The sequence below is a fragment of the Mustela putorius genome, unplaced genomic scaffold (assembly GCF_011764305.1).
Source record: "Mustela putorius furo isolate JIRA1106 unplaced genomic scaffold, ASM1176430v1.1 tig00000129_pilon_pilon_pilon, whole genome shotgun sequence".
In the NCBI taxonomy this organism is placed as follows: domain Eukaryota; kingdom Metazoa; phylum Chordata; class Mammalia; order Carnivora; family Mustelidae; genus Mustela; species Mustela putorius.
The window spans coordinates 9,442,833-9,465,506 of record NW_025421290.1 but is presented as its reverse complement, the minus strand read 5'-3'; the positions used below and the strand labels follow the sequence as shown (position 1 = coordinate 9,465,506).

The window sequence follows — 22,674 nt, the reverse complement described above, 5'->3', positions numbered from 1 at the left end:
CTTGGTGACATTTAGTTATTTGGCCTAAGAAGCCTCTACATTCATCCTGTCTCAAAGAACAGTGTTGCTTTGCAAGGTAACTTCCCTGCCCCTGTTATTTTCTTGAGGCGTGTCCGGCGATTCCCCTTATAAATCCTGGGAAGAGCTAAGTTATTTTTGCTCGGTCTTCCACACCCCAGAGGAAGGGTGGGAAATCAGTGTGAGAGGGGTGGGGCTCCAAAAGGAAATAATACTACACACTAAAGCCAAGAAAGTCCTAGTTCTGTGTCCAAGTTCTCTTTTTTACCTCTTGATGGTAACAGTTCAGAGACTGAAAAGCCAAATTTCAAGCTGCAAAGACTGAAGAATAAGCAGTCTTCATTTGGTGAATATTCTATCATTTTGTAACATTCCACAATGTAATAATGAAAAACCTCTTTTAGGGACTTACTCATTCTGCCTCTTGTGGACACTGAATGCAGTCTCCTTCATAACATGGGTCAGCCTTTGGGAATCTTGGCCAAATTCACAGCAGAGAGGTATTTCTGACTCCTGGACAGGTCACAAAATTACCTAAAGTGATTCACAAGGTTTATTTATTTATTTTAAAGATTTTATTTATTTGTCAGAGAGAGGGAAAGAGAGTGAGCACAGGCAGACAGAATGGCAGGCAGAGGCAGAGGGAGAAGCAGGCTCCCTGCCAAGCAAGGAGCCCGATGTGGGACTCGATCCCAGGACACTGGGATCATGACCTGAGCCGAAGGCAGCTGCTTAACCAACTGAGCCACCCAGGCATCCCCACAAGGTTTATTTAAACAAATGGTGAGCATAAGTTTGTCTTATGAGCTATAGGCTAATGAATCCAAAGAACACTTCAATCTACCTTAGAAAATGGTTTTACACCTGTTAACCTATTACTTCAAAAGTGCATGGACCTAGATACAGAAAGCAGATTAGGGGTTGCCAGGGCCTGGGGAAGAGGATAGAATGGGGAGTGGCTGCTTAATGGGTTTCTTTTTGGGGTGATGAAAATGTTCTGAACTAGAGAGTGGTGATAGTGGTGTTTGCACAACATTGTGAGTATATTAAATGCCACTGGATTGTATACCTCAAAATGGCTAAAATTAAATTTTTTTTCCTATGTATTTGACAGAGAGAGAGAGGAAGACCACAAGTAGGCAGAGAGGCAGACAGAGAGAGAGAGTGGGGGAAGCAGGCTCCCCGCTGCACAGAGAGCCCAATGTGGGGCTCGATCGCAGGACCCTGAGATCATGACCCGAGCCGAAGGCAGAGGCTCAACCCACTCAGCCACCCAGGCGCCCCTAAAATGAATTTTTTTAAATGATAAATTTTATGTATAGCTTACCACAATAAAAAGAGTCCACAGGCCATTTAAGAATTATACTAGCCGTTAACTGAATACTTTTTTATGTTTTAACTGCTTTATGCGGAAACTCTTGGTTAATCCTTAGTTTTGAGGTAAACACTGTTCTTTTAACCCCATGACAAGGAAACTGAGGCAGAGAGGTTAACAGCTTCAAGTGGTAGGGCTGGTATTTGAGTTCAGACAGCCTGAATGTGGAACTCTTACCTACTTTCTCATGTTGTTATTTTGATGTGTCAGGGTACCTTATCTCTAAATATTTCAAACTGTGAGCTATGACCTCACAGCTGGGTTAGCAGCATTAAAAAAAAAAAAAAGTGGAGTAGAATTGAAAAGTTCAGTTTATCACATGGAGTAAGGTTACAAGTTGTGAGGTGCTTCTGTGTGGGTTTTGTAGGGGTTTTTTTTGTTGTTGTTGTTTTGTTTTTTGTGTTTTTTTTGGTGTGTACCGGCTCCAGATATAAATATAATTAACTGTGGATTGTGGTAAAAGGTTTGAAAGCCTCTACCTAAGGGCTCACACTTAAGGGCTTAATACATTTCTTAGAGGCACATAGTTAGAAGACAGGAGAGGACAAGGACAGTGCTGAATTTAAAGGAGTAAACCTCAAATGGTAGTGGTCTAGACCCTAGCCCAGCCTGGGTGGGAGAGAGAAGGAAGGGTATTTTAAATCTGTAGTCAATATGGCAGAGAGTAATAAAACAATCCTGAACAATCCCTAATTTTTATTTCTTTAGAGAGCATAAGTTAGTGACCACTATAAATTGTTTTGGGAAGAAGCAAACTGCTTTAAAACTCTCACTTTTCTTTACTTGTAAACAAGATACTCTGTGTCTTTCATATCTCTAATGGTTAATGGTGTTGACTTCAGTGTTGTAAAAGAGAAAATAAATTGGTGCCTTATATTTCTCAAATAATTTTTTTGTTACTTCTCTCCTTAGTGGATTGATGCTAACTTCTGGCATTCTGGGGAATTTGTCATTTCTCCCTATGCTGCCCCTTCTCTGCATGACCCTTGCTTAGCGTACCTTTCATCTACTTTCTAATGTGTACTTTACCATGGGTACATCTATGATCACCAGTGATGGGGTATGCGCCCTCTCCCAGGAACTGGCTCTCCTTTGAATCTGCCACTACATCCTGATTCTTGGACCAGCTTATCTTTCTCTTTTGCTGTCCTATTTCCATTTAGCAACATCATAGTTCTCTTATATATTCTAAGTTTTACTTTGATGAGGTCTCTCTTCTTTTTTTTTTTTTTTAAGATTTGTTTATTTATTTTAGAGAGGGGTTTGGAGAGAGGCAGAGGGAGAAGGAGAGAAGCAGACTCCCCTCTAAGCGCAGAGCCTGACACAACATGGCTTGATCTCAGGACCCTGAGCTCACGACCTGTGCCGAAATCAAGAGTTGGATACTTAACTGACTGAGCCACCCAGGCCCTCCAGTGAGGTCCTCCTTCTAATAAGGAATCTTCCCTGTATTTCCAATATCTTATTTGGAACTTTAAATAAATTGGAGGGTCTACTGTTCTTTGAGGTTCTTGGTCTTCTTGTCCCTGTGTCTGACATTTCCCATTCCCTGTTCCCTCCTGGATTTAGTTGGGAATAACCTTTTAATGAACATTATCTACCAAATGTTAAGGGCATCCACCTTTTTTCATCAGTTGTCCTCTTTATGCATTTATGGGAACACACAACTCTTGTATCGTATTTCTAATTAATGTAGGTTTTAGCTTGTCTTATCCAGGATGCCAAAACAGTTTTCATAAATCAGTTTTTAGGAAGCACTTGAGCATGTGTGTAAGGCAGCATGAGGAGAGGGTACCATAGGTGATGGACTTCATGACTGTCTTCCCACCAGGGTTGTGGAGCCCTGCCTCAGTAATTTTCACTGCAAGATGGTATCTATCCTTTAAAGATAACACAAGGCAGGGCACCTTGGTGGTTCTGTTGGTCAAGGCTCTGACTCTTAATTTTGGCTCAAGTCATGATCTCAGGATTATGAGATCACCTGTGTGGAGCTTCGCACTGGGTGTGGAGCCTGCTTAAGATCCTCTCTCTCCCCCTGTGCCCTCCCAACCCCCACCGCATGCGGGCACTCTCTCATTCTCAACAAGAAAGAAAGAAAGATAATACAAAGCAATTAGAGACTTTGTTTATCCAAAATTGAGTCTTAGTTACTTCATGCTGAAATGTGCTAGTACTCACGAAAGGTTTTTTTTCCTCTTTTTAATCACAAATCCTTGTGATTTACCAAATCCGACCAATGATGAACTAAAAATTGTAACAATTTATAAGGTATGAATGGGGACGAGAATCAAATTATTTACTATCCCTCCCATATTGCGGATGAAATGTGGGTTTATGTCCCAAGTTTTTAAATATATTCAAGAAATGTTAATCTCATCATGGAGAGGTGCTATTTTTGGATGTGTATGGTGCATCTAAATATTGATTCACTAGTAATTTTTATTTTAAATCATTTTGCTAATGAATAATTTATAGGACTTAGTTCTTTTTACTGCTAGAAAGTGTACTATGAGTAAAGAAGAAAAAATAATGAAGTTGTTGAAGTACATGCCTAGAATTTAGGAACAGTCAAAGTTGATTAAAGCTGTTAAGCCATTGAGAATGGAGGAAAACAGCTTGTCCTAATGGTTTCTTTTTATTTTTTAAATTATTTTCTAAAGATCTATTTATTTATTTGGTAGAGAAAGAGAGAGTGGGAGTGGGGGTGGTGCAGAGGGAGAGCATCTGAAGCAGACTCCACACTGAGCACATAGCCCATCTTGGGGCTTGATCTCATGACCCTTGAGATCATGACCTGAGCAGAAACCAAGAGTCAGACACTTTACTGACTGAACCACCCAGGTGCCCCCTAAGGTTTTCTTTTAAAAATATATTATCTATTAACAATTTTTCTGGCCTGGGAGAAAAAAAGTTCACTATAGATAACTTCGGAATACCAAACAAAACCATCAGTTTGGTGCCTGTTTTAGTTTCATTGGGTTGGTGTAAAGTACCACAGACTGGGCTGTTTAAACAACAGGTATTTTATTGTCCTGCAGTTCTAGAGGCTAGAAGTCCAAAAGCAAGGTGTGGGTGGAACCATACTCCCTCTGACAATTGTAGTGCAGAGACCTTTTTTTGCTCTTCCCAACATCTGGTGGTAGGTATCAAACCTCAGTGTTCATTTGCCTACATTATTCCAATCTCTGTCTCTATTGGTGTTCAAATTTTCCTCTTTCAAAGACACCAGTCACATAGGACTGAGTCTATTGTACTCCACTATGTCCCTTCTTACTTTAGTTAATTACATCTGCCATTACTCAATTTCCAAATAAGTCACATTCTGAGGTACTGGGGTTTGGGGCTCCGACTTATCTTTTTGGGGAGGGAATACAATTCACCTTATACCTATACCAGGGCTAAATACTATTCTTCATAAGACTGGCAACTTTACAGTTTCATGTAACAAATTTATTGAGTGCCAGGCCCTGCACCGAATGCTTGGACCACAGGATGAGTAAAGCCAGATATGGTTTCTGCTGTTACGGAATTTACAGACTCTTGGACAAAGACCGATATTCATCAAAATCACATGAGTGAGTGTGGGATTACAGATTGAGAAATGTTAAGGATAAAATGGGCAGAGCTCAATGAGAGCACTTAACAAAGGAATTTATCTGTGCTGGGAGATAGGAGCATGGATGCCTGAGCTGACATGTGAGTAAAAACAGACAGTACTGATGACTTACTGGGTGCTGAGTTCTTTACATATATCGTCTCGGTTGCCCTCACAGTAGCCCTAGAGGGTAGGTGATGTATTCCCATTTTACAGATAAGAAAACTGAGGCACAGAGAGGACCTGGCCAAGGTCATATCTTGACAACAGCAGTGCAGGGAGGATGATAGAAGATGAGAGTCATATTCTTTGGCATTCTGTTTAATCATAATACTGTGCTGATTTATTTAAATTCCCTCCTCCTCCTCTCCCTTTTTGTATTTTCTCAGCTGTTTTCTTTGTTCAGCTCTTGAAACTCTTCCATGGCTGGGTTTCACCCACTGGCTCATTTGCAATATACTCCTGTTAGAGTCCCATATTAGGTTGAGTCAGACTGCAGTACTAAAATTTGCCAGGAGAGGGCAACTATCTAATCTTTGACGAATGCTAGATTATGAATCCTGGATCATATTCCAGTTTATATAAATGAATATATTCCCTGTGGTTCTACATTCTCTTTTGAATCTATGGCAGTTAGATCTGGGGATAATTTGGATTCGGTTAATCAAAGATTGTCTGAACTGAGGTAAATGTGTTATATTCATGGCTGAGAAGACATTTACTCACTGGAATTTTGTCTGATTGTAAGCCTCATTAACAGTTTTTCAGTCCCTTTTAGAGAAGAGGAACTGTTTGTACTCCTTGTTTCATCCCTAGCAAACTTCCCAGCATGTTTGAATTAATTTCATAAAGACTAAAACCCTTTCTTAACTCTTTTTTTCTACCACAATCCTCTCTGCGTAGGTGCTCAATAAATACTACTTGTTTTATACACTGAAGAAAAATTCAGAGAACTTGTCTTTATGAAAAAAAAGCCACAAGTTATTCCAAATGGGCCTCCTGAATACTTTTAGACCAGAGGTCATCTTTTAGACAAGTGTGTAGAGTCAGACAGTCTGCACTGCAGAAACTCACCTGTTTGAGATAGCTCCTAGAGTCAGTCAACATATTATTTCAAGGTATCACTGAAGTGACTGGTCTGCTCCCTGGCACATAAAAATTATGGGGAAGGATGTCTAGAAAATCTGTCAAGATTACAATCAGTTTTTAAGCTGTCATAGAAATGTTCAAATGTACACAGTGTAGTATAATGAGCTGCTGTGTGCCTTCTAGCCTCAACTGTTAGCATAAACATAGGTCTATCTTATTTCAACCTTTCTGCCTCACATTCCCTCACTGAATTGCTTTAAAACAAATCTCAAATGTGTCATTTCATTGATAAATACTTCACTATATCTAAAGTAAAAAGACCTAAAAATATTATGCTTGAAATTAACAGTTATTCCTTATTTCCAAATATCTATCCAGTGTTTACATTTCTCTGATTTTTCCACAGGTGTCTCTTTACAAATTGATTCCTTTTTTTTTTTTTTTAAAGATTTTATTTGTTTATTTGACAGAGAGAGATCACAGGTAGGCAGAGAGGCAGGCAGAGAGAGAGAGAGAGAGGGAAGCAGGCTCCCTGCTGAGCGGAGAGCCCAATGTGGGGCTCGATCCCAGGATCCTGGGATCAGGATCTGAGCCAAAGGCAGAGGCTTTAACCCACTGAGCCACCCAGGCACTCCTACAAATTGGTTTCTTTGGATAAAGATTCAAACAAGATTCACACATTGTATTTGATTAATGTCCTTAAGTTTTTTTTAATTTGTTATAATTTATTATTCCTTTTTAATCCCCTATAATTTGTTGAAGAAACAGGGTCATTTGTCCTATAGAATTTTCCACATTCTAGGTTTTGCTCATTATTTTCTCATAATTTAGTTTAACATGTTCCTTAAATATTAGTGGATTTAGAGGTGTGCCTCCCTGCTCCCACCCAAAAATAACTCTTAAATTTAGTAAAGAATAATTTATAAATGGTGGCATATGCTTCTGTCAGGAGGCAACTAAATATCTAGTTGTCTTTTTGTGACATTAAAATTGATCAGTGTCAGGTGTTATCAGCCTTATTCATCCATTATAAAGTGCCTCACCAGTCTTTCACCTACTACTTTTAATAGCCATTGGTGATTGTCTAGACCCAGTAATTATAATTTGCAAAATAATGATGTTTGGTCCTTTAATTCCTTTTGAATTTATTGACTGAATTTCTATAAAGAAGATATAGAAGAATGTCTTAGACTATCTTTGTAACTATTTAGTAAGTTTAAAAGTATTTAAAATAAAGCTTAAAATTATGACTATTAATTTCTTTAATTCTAAAGTAGAGCTCTGCCTTACTATGACTTAATCTAGAAGCAATAAAGAAAATAATTTACATAAAAACTATGAATTATCACATGTGAAATACCAACATGAATGAATTCAAATGACAAAATGGGAAGAAATATTTACAATTCCCCTTGAGACAACAGGGTAATCAAACTAATATAAAAAGAGAGGCTAGAAATTAATGTGAAAGGTCAAAAACAGAACTGAAAAATTGAGGAGACCTGTAAGCAGACAGTTCATGGGGCAGGAAATACAAATGACTTAAACACTTGGAAAGATGCTTGACCTCACTTTCAGTAAGAGAAATGCACACAGACATTTCTTCCTTGTTAGATTGACAAAAGTCCAAAAATTTGATACTGCATTATGTTATCAAAGTGCTAGGGCAAAAACTATTACTGTTGAAAGGGTGCTCTCCTTATGGAGGATAATTTGGCAACATCTATCATATACAGAGTTATATACGCTACTTGAAAATCCAGCCTCTAGGAATTTATCTTAGATAGATACTTGGACACATTAAATACGTATGCTCAAAGTTAGCCACTATAGCCTTGAATGTGGAAATAACCTCAATGTCTAGGCTTTTAGAATGGCTAACTCAGAGGAGTTATATTTTGTAGGAAAAATGGGATATGGGGGACAATAAAATTTTGCTTATATTGGTATTCCATGTTAATCAGAATATGAACTGGGCTGATAGCACATAAGTATAGAAGCAATACTTCTCACTATTTCCAGTTTTTGTTTTTTGAGGTATGTGCATGTATTTTCAAATAGGTGAAAATATTTTGGCAAAGTTGTTTCAAATCTAGGAGTAAAATAAATACAACTTTTCCTAAGGGCTAGCTAACCAGAAAAATCTGATAACTGAAAAACGTTTACCCTGAAATTATAGAAAAATAGTGTGTGTGTATATATACATGTATATATACATATATACAAAAAAATCACAATAAAGATCAAGCTCATAAATATATATATAATATATATACATACACGTATATGTGTATATATATACTATATATATACATGTATATGTATACACGTGTATGTATATATATAGTATATATTATATATGTATATGTATATATATTATATATTTTATATATATATATTTGTGAGCTTGATCTTCATTGTGATTTTTTTTTTTTTTAAAAAGATTTTCCCACTGAATGGGAAACTGGATGCAGGACTTGATTCTGGGACTCCAGGATCATGACCTGAGCTGAGGGAAGATGCTTAAGGGACTGAGTCACCCAGGCACCCTTCTTTGTGATCTTTATTGCATGTAGAAAGAGACTGAGTTTGAATGTGACCTTCTCTTTTAACTATGCATGTAATGACTGGCATGTTTCTAAAGTTTAATTGTCATCTTTCCCCTTTTGTAAAGGGTGGAATGGAAATACCTGCTCTGCCTGGGCTCAATGTTGTGACTACAGCATTCACGTTCTTTTTTTTTTTTTTTAATATTTTATTTATTTATTTGACAGAGAGTGAGATCACAAGTAGGCAGAGAGGCAGGCAGAGAGAGAGGTGGGGGAAGCAGGCTTCCTGCTGAGCAGAGAGCCCGATGCGGGGCTCGATCCCAGGACCCTGAGACCATGACCCAAGCCGAAGGCAGAGGCTTAACCCACTGAGCCACCCAGGTGTCCCAGCAGCATTCATGTTCTAATCGACATCATGGCCCCTCATTTTTTAAGTGCCTGTGTTTTCATATGAAGACCTACTTAGTATGTGAGGATCATAATATGTAGGAATTCTGTTTTTCTTCCTGAATCCTAGCAAAGAGAAAGCAGGGTCTATAGCAGGGACCAAACAGTAAGTTCCTGAGGAGAGAAGCATATGGAGTTTTGTGTGGTCAGAAGGGAGGCAGATGCTTCTGGTGGAGAGACTTGAAACCGCAGATTACTGTGGAGGTGGTAACTTTTGAGCTGAATGTAGAAGGAAATTCATTTTGAGGATTTAAAAAAATTTTTTGAATTTTTTGTTTTTTAAGTCCTCTCTACAACCCAGCTCAGGGCTTGAACTCTCAGCCTTGAGATCAAGAGATGTATGTTCCCCCAACTGAGCCAGCCAGGTACCCCAAGTGTTTTTGTTGTTGTTGTTGCTGCCTGCTGTTGTTTATTTATTTATTTTTAAAGATGTTTATTTATCTATTAGAGAGTAAGCAAGAGCGAGAGAGCACAGGGTGGTGGGGAGGAGCAGAGGGAGAGGGAGAAGCAAACTCCCCAATGAGCAGGGAGCCCACATGAGACCACGACCTGAGCTGAAGGCAGGAGCTAAACTGACTGAGCCACCCACACACCCCTTTTGTTGTTGAGACAGAAATTGTCCATGCTGGTTTAGAGAAGGCTGCCATCTAAGTGTTCTAGACTTAAAAAAATATACTAATATTCATAGTTGTTGGTACCATAGAGTTAAAATTAAATGAAACTGTTAAAGCAATTTATTGTCCACTTTTTAAAGGTCAGGATGGAAGGCATCAGTGGGCTCCTTTCTCTTTTAAAAATCCATTCTGGCCAGTCAGCCCTTCTAATGAACTTTACCTGAATGCGTGTTGCTAGTTGGCCTATTTGGTTTAATTGGTCTAGTCTTGACAATCTCGTTGTTGGTTTTATCTGTGATTCTTCTGGTTAACCTCCTTGCTTACTTGTGCTCCAAGTCCTGACTCTTGGACTTCCTGAGTATCTCTAGACTCTGTCTTATCTTCTCTTGCTGTGACTCTTTGTCCTCACACCAGAAGTCCAGTGACTTCTTAACTTCCCAACTTACTTCCTAGATGTTAGTGCCACTGTAATTTTACTAAAATTGAACAGGTCTCATCCTTCTGAAAATACTTGCCTGATTTTTTTCTTGTTTTTCCTCACCATGGCTGTGAAGTTTTGTTGTGTTCCATTCTCTCGACTGCATTCTTTCCCCCTTCTGTTCCATCACTGCTCCTCTCAGGAGGGCCTTTAATTTAGGGCACAGTCTGTCTTGAAAAATCACTCTGCCTCATTCCACACTGGAGCTGGAGATCAAGGCAGACATTCTACCTGAGGCTCGTTTTTCCAAAATATTTGGCCCTTATTATCTGTTCTCTTCCTCTAAATTTCTAAATTGTTTTCACTGTCTTTTTTTTTTTTTTTTTTTTTTTTTTTTTGGTTGCTAACCATGAGGAGACCCACTCACTACCCATTTATCAACAGCTATTGCTTCTCTAGAGTTCTGTGAACAAGAAACCAGATTTAGGTGAGGAAATTGGCTGTTGCTGAATTCTGCATTGAATTTTTTTGAGGTCCAGTTGGTCCAAATACTGTTTCAAGTGAAGAGCTTTGCCAGAACATATGGCTCTTCTCTATGAGGTATGATATGTTTTATGTACATCAATGAGTATTTATTTTTCTAAGTAGGAATCAGGACCCATTTCAACAGAGGCCATTGACAAATGTCCCAAACAAGGAAATTCTCTACTAAAAAAAGATTAAAATGCAATTATGCCTATTGTATGGTAAGCTGTTCATGAGCAGAGATGAAGGTGTTAGGTGCTGGAGTTCAGCTGAGAGTGAGGTCTTTGCCAAGGAGCTAACTGACTACCCCTTCAAAATGTAAGTGTTTTCCCCTAAATGCACAGGCAATCACGGAAGTGCCACTGATTGCCACCAGAGACAATTTGCCTTTCAGCAGCAGAGTGATTAGCTTACAGCCTCCAGCCGTTAGAGCCCTTGCTCTGCATAAGCAAGATAAGTCATGCTTATCCCACACTGTTTTTTCCTTTCATTTTAATACCCATTTCTTCCTATTCCTCCACTACTGCTATAAACTGAGCTTTTTGAGGGTGGGGCTGTTTAGAAGTAAAGTGCTTTCTAAGAGAGGTGTTTCAGCTTTATAGTTGTTTCAGCTTTATAGTTAGCCTGTTAGACTTTGTTCACTGATAGAATGAGGTCCAGTTAGTGTTTCTTAAACTATTTTAGTGTGTCAACAAGTTCATCCTGGTTTAATGGAAAGAACAACTAGTCTGGACTAGTCACAGCGTGCCCACTAACTAATTTAAGCCCTAACAAGTTCCTTTCAAGGCTTTCTGGATCTGGTCTACAGGAGGGGGCAGTTGGACTAGGAGTGGAATCGTCACACCCAGGTGTCTGTACTACAGGCACGTTTGTCAGAATTGTTTCATTGCTCAGTCTGAAGACTTTCTTCCGCTGACACATGAGGTTCTACCTCAGGCTTCTTTCATGACTAAAGGTGCTGTTTTCCTTTGAAACATTCAACCACACAGATAGTTTCTATGGTAACACGTCTCTCTTTTTTTCTTGTGATGCAGATTTTTGAAAATGCTCTTCATCTATATGCTCTTTAGGGCCTGTGGTCTTCCAATCTATAGCCCCAATGGGTGAGACAAAGTCTTTATTTAAGGACTTTTCCCTCAGGAACAATAAACAATTGCTAGTCATACTAGTGCTTGAGGTTTAGTCTGTTAATAAGGTTTCCTATCCATTAGAAGTGGAATTGTTGGATTGCCTATTAGCACAGTAATAGTAAGAAAACCAATGTTCTCTGTTAGGATTGTGACATTTTATTATTGCTTTAAAAAAATTTAAAAAAGATTTTATTTATTTCAGAGATAGAGCGCATACCTGTAGGAGCAGAGGGAGGGACACTGGGGGAGGGAGAGCGAGAGAATCTCACACAGACTCCATGTTGAACATGGAGCCCAAAATGGGGCTGGATCTCACTGCTCTGAGACCATGAGCTGCACTGAAACCAAGTGTTAGATGCTTAACCAGCTGAGCCACCCAGGTGTCCTGTGACATTTTATTTTACTTTTACACTTTTTATTTTTTAAAAGATTTTATTTATTTATTGACACAGAGAGAGAGAGCACAAGTAAGCAGAGTGGCAAGCAGAGGGAAGGAGAGAAGCAGGCTCCCTGCTGAGCAGGAAGTCCATTGCAGGGCTCCATCCCGGATCTTGGAATCGTGACCTGAACCTAAGGCGGCTACTTAACCAACTGAGCCACCCAGGTGCCTCCCTACTTTTCATTTTTTAATATAAAGTTTTCACACACAAAAATGGACAAAATTGTATATGGACAGCTAACATACTTAATACCTAGATTCAAAATTAATGTTTTGCCCTATTGACATAGTCTATTTTACTGAGAACAAGTCAGACATTTATTTAGAGGTGAAATGTCACCCTAGAAAGTGTTTTTCTTCTTAACGGCTTATACTATCTTTACTAAAATTAACTATTAATTTTTTCATATCCTCTAATATATCTACATCTAATAGTCTACATTCTTAATAGTAGAGTTAACACCTAATTCTATGCCCCCAATTGTCCCAAATGTCTTTGACTCATGATTTGTTTAAACTAGGACCCCCTCAATATCCATACATTTGCATTTGATTGTTAGTTTTTTAAAAGTTTATTTATTTTTTTTTTTAAAGATTTTATTTATTTTGACAGACAGAAATCACAGGGAGGCAGAGAGGCAGAGAGAGAGGAAAGGAAGCAGGCTCCCTGCTGAGCAGAGAGCCCGATGCGGGGCTCGATCCCCGAACCCCGGGATCATGACCTGAGCCGAAGGCAGAGGCTTTAACCCACTGAGCCACCCAGGTGCCCCAAAAGTTTTTTCTTTTCTTTTCTTTTTTTTTATTGTTAGGTTTTAGGTAGGAAGATTTCTTCCTACCTCTACCCTGTGACACTGACTTATCAGAGATTGTAAGTTGTCGTATGAGCTCTTCCACCTTTGAGATTTGTGATTGTTTTCTTCCTGTTTTCATTTAACTTGTTTCTCTACGTCTCATATTCCTGGAACTGGAAGTTAGGTCTAAAGACTAGATTAAATTCAGGGAAAACATTTTTAACAAGAATGCTGCTTTCTTCATACCATATCACAGCAGGAGACATAATATATTTGGATCTTGAAGATTTAAAGTCTGTAGTTAGTTTGAAAAGTGACTCTTTACCGGTTTCCTAGGATAAATTTCTATAGAGATGTTCCTTTTTCTTTTTTTTAAGCCTTTTTATTAGTTTGAAGATTTAATGGGATTCTCCTTTCCCCTGAAACTGTTCTAGTTTCATTTCAAAAAGTAAAGGTCAAAGTAGCATTAAATTACTGAATTTTCTCTCATACAAACCAAATAAATAGCTGGTAAAACAGTCTTTTGCAAACAGTGTGCACCAGCTCTGGGCTCTGACAGCCTCTGGGTATCAGGCTGTACTTTCTTCTGCTCTCTTGAGCTGATGGATAGCTTCTCTCCTTCACCCCTTGTATTTATCACTAATACAACTTCTATTTTAAAACATCAGATTTCTTCCCTTCGTTTCCTTTGCTGTCACTGGCTTTAGGCTTGTTACCTTGTGGCTGACTGTGAACTATAGCAACTTCTGATTTCTTGCCTCTGGGCTTTCCCCCTTGAGTTCATTGTTCTTGTAGGCCAGGTTCAGATTTCTGGTGGCTGGCGATCAGGCTGTCCTGTGGAAATCAGAAGATGGGGTCAAAATCCAGCTCTTATACTAACTGGTATGATCTTCTTTAGCAGGCACATAATAGAGCGTCAGTTTGCTCATCTGTAAAATGGGGATGATAATTATTTTTGACAAATGCAGAGTAAAGCAGGGCCTGAAAGAAGACATGAGCAAAATGTAATTTTTAATTTGAAAAATGTTCTAAAAATAGAAGGTTATTTGATTTCTGTCCAATTCTAGACACTGAGGCAGACCTTACTTTTTGTTGTTTCCTGTTTTTCTGTATTTTATTTCCTATAGTATCTCTCTTCCTTTTTTTTTTTTTTTTTTTTTTTTAAGATTTCATTCATTTACTTGACAGAGAGACAGCAAGAGAGGGAACACAAGCAGGGGAAGTGGGGGAGAGAGAAGCAGGCGTCTTGCTGAGCAGGGAGCCTGATGCGGGGCTCCATCCCAGGACCTTGGGATCATGACTTGTCCCGAAGGCAGACACTTAATGACTGAGCCACTGAGGTGCCCCAGTATCTCTCTTCCTTATACCCTCTGGAAAACCCTCCTTTCTTTCCATCCATCTTAAGGCCTGGATCAAATCTTTATGCTCAATATAGTCACATGTTTTTCCTAGCCTGTAATTTTTCCTTTCAGTAAAAATTGTCTTTTTTTTTTTTTTTTTTTTTTTTACTACTGCTTCTGTAGTCTAGCTTTTAGGCTTTCTCTCCATTTGGAGAGGCTTGTTTTAAAAAATTCTAATATAATTAACAGTGTTCCATTAGTTTCAGGAGTACAATATAGTGATTCAACAATTGATATGTTAGTTTCAGTTTAATTGATGCTGGTATTTATTTGTCAGACACATTACAGATGGTTCCATAACATCCGTTTGTATGATATTTCATGGCATAAGTGAATGTAGGATGATAAGGGATGAGCCTATTAAAAGCTTCGGAAGTAAATGGATAGTTTATCAGATTGGTGTGTTCTTTCTTTAGAATTGCTGTGAACCAGACCTTGTTACCACCATCTGTTTTGTAAATTCCATTTACAGTTTAACAGCTGGATTGTGAAAGATATATAAAATTATCCAATTAAAAAACTAAATTTGGCAACTGTGCCTCTTTTTTTTAAATGACTCCTTGAATAAACTCTTCTTTCTTTCCTTGGATAGCCTTTTAAGGTTCTCATTTTTGTCTACCACAAATTTTCAGAGTAGTAAACTGAGACCAGATTGGGAATACTTAGGAGGCTTGGATAACTTTGAGAGTTAATAATGTGCGGAATTGGCAGCCTTCAGTTTTATCCATGAAAAAAAAAATCTGAAGTTTAAAACAGGTGCTTTTCCCTACCTCAGTACAGAAAGCTTCTAGCTATTGCCTTTGCCCATCTCAAAAGGTAACTGGTCAGTGGGGAAATAATTGTGTTATAATTTGGCATTGATTTCTAACACCCCTAGAGTTGTGCAAGTGAGAAACCTGGGATTCCTGTTAAATTCCTTCTCTAAAACTGTCCTCTTACCTGTGAGGAGCCTGTAGCTCAGTCTGTACAAAGTTCAAATGAGAATATGGGTCTTTGGACTTTTAGAATTCATTTCTTCTCATTTGCCATTCTACTTTTTGAACCACCATGTGTGTGGTTTTCAAAGAGCCAGTTAAGTAATGGTTCTGGGTAGAGAAATTATATGCACTTCCATTTTCTCATCTCAGTATCTTATAAATAAAGCACAATAAACCATACTGTTGTAATGAGGGAAAACTTTTGTTTAATAAAGATAATTTCATATGTGAAAATATGTCCCTCAACAGCGAAACACTGTGTTCATGACAAGCCCAGCTAAGAGGATGGGAATAGTTCTCTAGTATTTTATTTGCTGAATAAAACATACATATTAGTAATATTTTGAGGTCAGCCAATACATTTATTTCAGTATCCTTGGCTACATTTTTTTAAACAGTTTTATTGAGATATAATTGACATGCAACATTGTGTGAGTTTAAGGTGTACAACAAGTTGATTTGATACACTTACATAAAATATACTTGATATTGCAATGTAATTACCACTGTAGGTTAGCTGATACCTCCATCACCTAATTACTGTTTCTTTTTTATGATGAAAGCATTTAAATCTACTTTCTTAGCAACTTTCAATATGTAATATAGTATTGTTAACCATATTCAAAGAGGTGTGCATTAAAAAAAAACCAGCAATGTATTCATCTTTAACTAGAAGTGTGTATTTTTTGGCCAACATCTCCCCATTCCTCCCACCCTGCCAGCCTCTTGTAATCACCATTCTACTCTGTAAGAGTTCAGCTTTTTTTAGATTCCACATATTAGTGAGATCATACAATATTTGTTTTTCTCTGACTTATTTCACTTAGCATAATTCCATCAAGATCCATCTGTGTTGTCTTCCCTATATTTTATTTTATAATTTTATTTTTTTTTAAGATTTTATTTTTAAGTAATCTCTACACCCAGTGTGGGGCTTGAACTTAACAATTCTGAGATCAGGAGTCACATGCTGTGCTGACTGAGCCAGCCAGGCGCCCCTTAGCTGTATTTTAATTGCTTACAAGCAACATGGGAATTTATCTTTGCCAGGGATGACAGGAATGAAAATTTCCAAAATAACCAGTTTTTACTTTTCTCTGCAATGCATTAGATCTGTCCTGCTGACAAACTTGCAGTTTGTGAAATAAGTTCATGGAGCTTATCATAGCTGTGCCACAGCTCTGTCTACTCCAGCAGATGGTGTGAATGGTTGTCTAAAGTCATCTTAGTTTCCACTGTTCTATCAGTCTGTGGAATGTTTGAATTCGTGCTTATTTTGGCCAAGTTTTACAAATGTTAGCTTTGTCTTGTTAACCGCAAGAAGTTGTGAGTGTTGGAAGGGCTAATAAGCGGTGTACCATCATGATGGACATGAAAGCAGAGATAGTGACTTACACTTTCTTGTAGGACAAATTTTTCAAACAGGGGGGAGAATACAAAATGTTTTATCACCACAATGAGGGCAGACAGAAGCCTTTGTTTTAATTGCAGAGTGTGATCTAGGGAGGTTTCTGAAGGAGTTTGCAACATTGCATGAAGCAGGCTCTGTCTTTCCTGTGTAATTGACCTCTAGCCAATTATCTTCTATGCAAGGGTAACCTCAGTATCTTGGGTGTGTTTTTGTTGTTTTTTTCAGGAAAAACACCAAAACACTAGCACATGCATGAAAAACTCAATAAAATTTTTTTTAATTAATGAAAGGTCTGAAATATACAAGGAAAAGTACAAAGAATTTATTTAACCAACATGCATCTAGTTTGAACAACTCTTAATATTTTGCTGTAATTGCTTCTGAAAATACAAATGGAGTTTCATAGATAGATACCTCTTTCTAATGCTGTTACCCTTCCTCTACAGAGTTACCCACTCTCCTCAATTTGACCTCTACTCTCATGTCTATTATACTTTTATTTCATATGTATGTCCATAAAGAACATGTAATTTTGCTTCTAGTTCATTTAAAGGGGTCATACTGTATATATCTGCTATTGCTTTTATTTTCTTATTTTTTAAAGATTTTATTTATTTATTTGACAGAGAAATTACAAGTAGACCGAGAGGCAGGCAGAGAGAGAGAGAGGGAAGCAGGCTCCCTGCTGAGCAGAGAGCCCAATGCGGGACTCGATCCCAGGACCCTGAGATCATGACCTGAGCCGAAGGCAGCGGCTTAACGCACTGAGCCACCCAGGTGCCCCTCTGCTATTGCTTTTAATACTTGCTTTTTTCATTGAACATTGTTTCAGGAAATAATTCAGGTTTGATACACTTACTTTCACTGTTGGGTCATATTTTGTTATATGATTCTACCCAAATTGTGTAATTGTTCTTCTGATGCACATTTAAATTCCTAATTTTGCTCTTACCAATTATGTTGAAATGATAATTCCTCTATGCTCTTGGCCATGCGAGTTTCTCTGGAGTCCTTTCTTTGAAATCTATCTAAAGAAGTAAACTGGCAGGGTAAAGACTGACATATTAATTAGATAAAGTGGAAGTTCTGTGTTTAAATATGATTCTGTGCATGGCATATAGGGCACTGTGTGGAAGCTTTAAAGCCTTAAGCTACAATGCCTGCCTCCAAGGTTGGGAGAAATTACACGCATGACAGTGGTACCAGGAGGTGTGATGAAGTAAGGGGTGTATGGTGGTAGAGGCAGCTCTGATGCTGGAGGGTTTGGGCCAGTGATTCAGACCTTTCTCCCCCAAGTCAGGGTAGGCTTGTCTTTGTTAGCCCCATGAGTTGATTTAATTCCAGCCAGGAGCAAAGAGGGTTTTTTTATGCCTTTTTAGCTTTCACTCTCTGTGTTCTGCTCTCTTAGTTCTAAAATTGGTAGGCAGACCCATTCCCTTTGCTATCCTTTAGGATGGATGCACATTCAGTGTTCCAGGCTTTCTTCCATTGTCTGCTAACACTGTTCTCTAGGAAAGTGCATGGGATGTGAAATTCTGGCTTCTTCAGAGCTCTTTAACTTTTTAAAAAAAAGATTTTATTTATTTATTTGACAAATAGAGACCACAAATAGGCAGGGAGGTAGGCCGAGAGAGGAGGAAGCAGGCTCCCTGCTGAACAGAGAGCCCAATGTGGGGCTCGATCCCAGGACCCTGGGATCATGACCTGAGCTGAAAGCAGAGGCTTTAACCCACTGAGTCACCCAGACACCCCCAGAGATCTCTAATTTTTAGTGCTGATCACCAAACATCCTAGATTATGTTAATTCCTATTACCATTCATTCAAAAGAAATTCCATGAGCCAGCTTTTTTTTGGGGGGTGGGGGGGAGAATCTCTCGGGGAAGAGATTCTGCCTCCTTTACCCTTGCAGAAGTAGGCCCATGTTTTTTATATGACTGTGTTTGAGTAGGAGCATGTTGAAGTTGTGAAGATGTTGATAGCAACGCAAAACATGGACTAGAACTTTAATACAGGGGTTCTCAGAATATGGTTCCCAGAGCAGGGGCGTTATCTTCTGGGAACTTGTTAGAAATGCCAATTCTCAGTCGCACCCAAACCTACGAAATCAGAAACTTTGTGACTGGGCTCCAGTGATTTGTGTTTTAACAAGCCCACTAGGGGAGTGTGAACAGCACCGTGCTTCAGAGGGTGCTTAAATAGGAACTTGGGCTCCTGTTATGGACCTGACTTACTGTACTTTAAGGAAAGGACTTAAGACATAAGGATGGCTGGCCAGCAGGGCTATTTGTTGACATTGCTTCATCATTAATGACATGAGCAAGGTGTACTTTTACGTTTTTCTTTGTGGGGCATTGTAATAGACAAACCTTTAACTTTTGGAGGCCCCTTCAGTTTCCTTTATTGGTTATGACCAACAGTAGGAAACAGAATGCCATAAATCCTTGTTTCCAGGGTTACCTCTTGCTGCTGATAACAGGCAGGAAATTAAAGCAATCTGTGATAGTGTTTTGTTCTTATTAGCCACAGATGGTAGCTTTCAGATACGTTGGAGCAAAACATAAATAAATATAGCAAGGAAACTTCATTATTGAAGAAAAATGATTTGGCTAGGTCAAGTTTATAGTCTGAGTCCACTTTTATGAAATGGTATATAGGCAACATTATATTGCTCCATTACCACAAAGCATCAAGACATATGAGGGTCACTAGTTTTTTTTTTTTCCTCCTTTTGATTTAATTTTCAGTATGTAAAACATTTACATGATTTCAAAGTCAACCGAGTGACAAATTATGTTCATTTATTTATTTATTTATTAAGATTTAATGTATTTATTTGACAGAGAGAAGTCACAAGTAGATGGAGAGGCAGGCAGAGAGAGAGGGAAGCAGGCTCCCTGCTGAGCAGAGAGCCCAATGCGGGACTCGATCCCAGGACCCTGAGATCATGACCTGAGCCGAAGGCAGCGGCTTAACCCACTGAGCCACCCAAGTGCCCCACAAATTATGTTTCAAGATGTCTTCCTTCTATCCATATCTCTTCTCTCCTGTTTTCTTTGTCTTTTGAGGTCATCATTTTTATTAGCTTTTTGATTTATTCTTCCAGTGTTTCTTTTAAAGATAAGCATGTAAATGTATATATGTTCATATCTCCCCGTTTCCACTTTCTTTACACAAAAGGTTGTAGGTTATTTTACAGTCTTTTTTTTTTAACTCCCACTAATAAACCTTTATTTCACTCATTATAACTGAGCAATGAATCTTCCACACTGAAATATCTTCCTTGCCCAATTAATCCAAAGGAAGAAAACTGAAATGATTAGTAAAGAAAAATCTAGGGACTAACACACCCTTTTAATATGTTTTTAAATATTTTTAAGGTTTAAAAAGTGTTTAAAGTTTGTAGTTCCTAGTAGGAAAACATTATCTGAATGAATACCCTAATGGCAAACCATTGTAGAATGTTTCAGTGGTATGGGGGAGCAGAGGGCTGGGGATTCTCTTCACAGCACCCCAGCTTTCTTCATGAGAAGGTCGGAGGTACACTGGTTTGTATTATTGCGACATCCATTAGGTGATCCAAGTTGCTTTTCCTTTAGCTAGGGCTTTATTTGTCAGACGGGCATTATGCTTGACCTCCAAATTTGGCTGACAATTTACTGATGAGATTCAAAACCTTTGGGTTGCTCTGATATTTTGACATATTCTCTGGGTTCTGGGCCACATCCTGGAAGGCCACCATAACTTCTGGATCCTGCATAGCTACAAGAACTTCCGGATCATGAAGAATTTCATTGAGCCCAGGCATTCCTGCCATCCCAGGCATCCCCCCTGCCATTCCAGACATTCCTCCAGGAAAATTACCAGGCATTCCCTCTGGAAAGCCACCTGGGAAAGAGCCATCCTGAGCTCCTGATTGTTGTCTGGCTTCTTCTTCCCTCTGGGCTCTCTCATGTTCTTCCTGAGCCTTCTTAACCCTTTCTATTCTTTCTTTGATCTCTTGCTCTTCACGTTTTCGCTCATATTTTCTCCGATGTTCAGCAATTTTCTGGGCCCTCGGTTGAACTTCTTTCAGCATTGCACTAGCATCTCCATCATAATCCAGTTTACAAGCAAGGGCAAGATCACGTGCTGCTTCTTCCCAATGTGCTTTCCTGCGCCACTTATAAGGCTGAGCTGAATCAGGATTTATTTCAGTAGCTCTGTCACAGTCTTGAATGGCAGCATTTGGCTTCTGTAATTTGATGAAGACACTGGCTCTCTTGGCATACAGAATGGCCAAGCGAGGATTTAGTTTGATGGCATCTGTGAACAAGTCAATGGCTTTCTGTAGTTCACCCTTATTTAGGGCATCAGTGGCAGCCACTTTTTTTTTTTTAAAGATTTTATTTATTTATTTGACAGAGAGAGAGATCACAAGTAGGCAGAGAGGCAGGCAGAGAGAGAGGAAAGGAAGCAGACTCCCCGCTGAGCAGAGAGCCCGACATGGGGCTCGATCCCAGAACCCTGGGATCATGACCTGGGCCGAAGGCAGAGGCTCTAACCCACTGAGCCACACAGGTGCCCCTGGCAGCCACTTTTTTATCATTTGCCTGATCCGTCATTTCCTTGGTTATCTCTGCATTTTCATCTCCCATTTCTTGAGGGGCATCGGTATCTGGTTCAATCACACCTTCATGGTCAATTTCTAGATCACTCTCCTCACTTGATAGTTCATCTGTCTTTATATTTTCCTCTGCCTTCTTACTATCTGGTTTTTCTTCCTTGATACCATCTTCTGATTTAGTTTTATGAGTGGCAGGTGGTATTTTACCCCCCATGCTGTCCACCCACTCCCGCAGGAAATGCATTTCCTCGGTGTGCAGAACGCTTGGATCCTGCTTACATATTTTCATGAAAGCCCAAAGTTCGCTCACTTTGTGGGGATCCATGGTCCAGAGACAGTGGCTGGTGGCAGGCGCAGCTGAGGTTGCGACCCGATTCCAGGCGCGGGTACTAGCTCAGCGTGATTGTGTGGAAGTCTTTTAAGATTATCTTAAAAAGCTCACTCCATTAAGGGCTACCTTAAATTCAGTAAAATTCACCGACTAGGTGTGTACAATATGAATTTTGACGAATGCATGCGGTTGCACAACCACCTGAAGGTATAGACTCTTTCCAGAGCCCAAAAAAGTTTCATTCCACCCTTTAGCAGTCATTCCCATCTCTCACCCCTCTGGTCCCTGGTAAGCCATCTGTCTGCTCTCTCTCTTTATACTTCTTTTTTCTAGAATTTCATACATAGTTTTTTGTATGTATGTGTATGACTTCTTCCACGTTGTATAATTCTTTGGAGATTCAGCCATATTAGTACAGGTGTTAGTAGCTGTTCCACTTTATTGCTGGGTATTGCTCTATTGTTTTTATATTCCACTTGGTGGACATTGTTCTGTTGCTTTTTTTTTTTTACTTTTTTATTTTGAAATACTATTTTGAAATAATATTAGATGTCTAGAATGCTTACAAAGATAGTACAGAAAGCATCCATATGCCCTTGCCCCAGCTTCCTCCCATGTTAACATCTCATGTGGCTCAGGGTACAGTTATCATCCCTTAAGAAATTAAAATTGGTGCAATACTATTAACTAAGCTACAGGCTTTCTGTGGATCTTAGTTTTTCCATTGCATTTAGTTTTCATGTTTCTTTAGTCTCCTCTAATCTATGACACTTTTTCAATCTTTCCATGTCTTTTTAAAAGTACCTGTTGGGGTGCCTGGGTGGCTCAGTGGGTTAAAGCCTCTGTTTTCAGCTTAGGTCATGATCCCAGGGTCCTGGGATGGAGCCCCACATCAGGTTATCTGCTCAGTGGGGAGCCTGCTTCCCTCTCTCTCTCTACCTACCTCTCTGCCTGCTTGTGA

General features: G+C 39.0%; 2 protein-coding genes across 3 annotated transcripts in view; one reads left to right on the top strand and one right to left on the bottom strand.

Moving 5' to 3' along the window:
* GCH1 (GTP cyclohydrolase 1) overlaps positions 1–22,674 on the top strand; it is a 46,089-nt gene that overhangs the window by 1,506 nt on the left and 21,909 nt on the right. The gene's annotated exons all lie outside the window — the stretch shown is intronic.
* LOC101670161 (hsc70-interacting protein-like) lies at positions 20,388–21,707 on the bottom strand. Its single transcript, XM_045069658.1, has 3 exons — positions 21,354–21,707; position 21,282; positions 20,388–21,141 (listed from the first exon to the last, which is right to left on the bottom strand). The coding sequence occupies exons 1-3, from the start codon at positions 21,705–21,707 to the stop codon at positions 20,402–20,404; spliced, it is 1,095 nt and encodes a 364-aa protein (XP_044925593.1). The 3' UTR covers positions 20,388–20,401.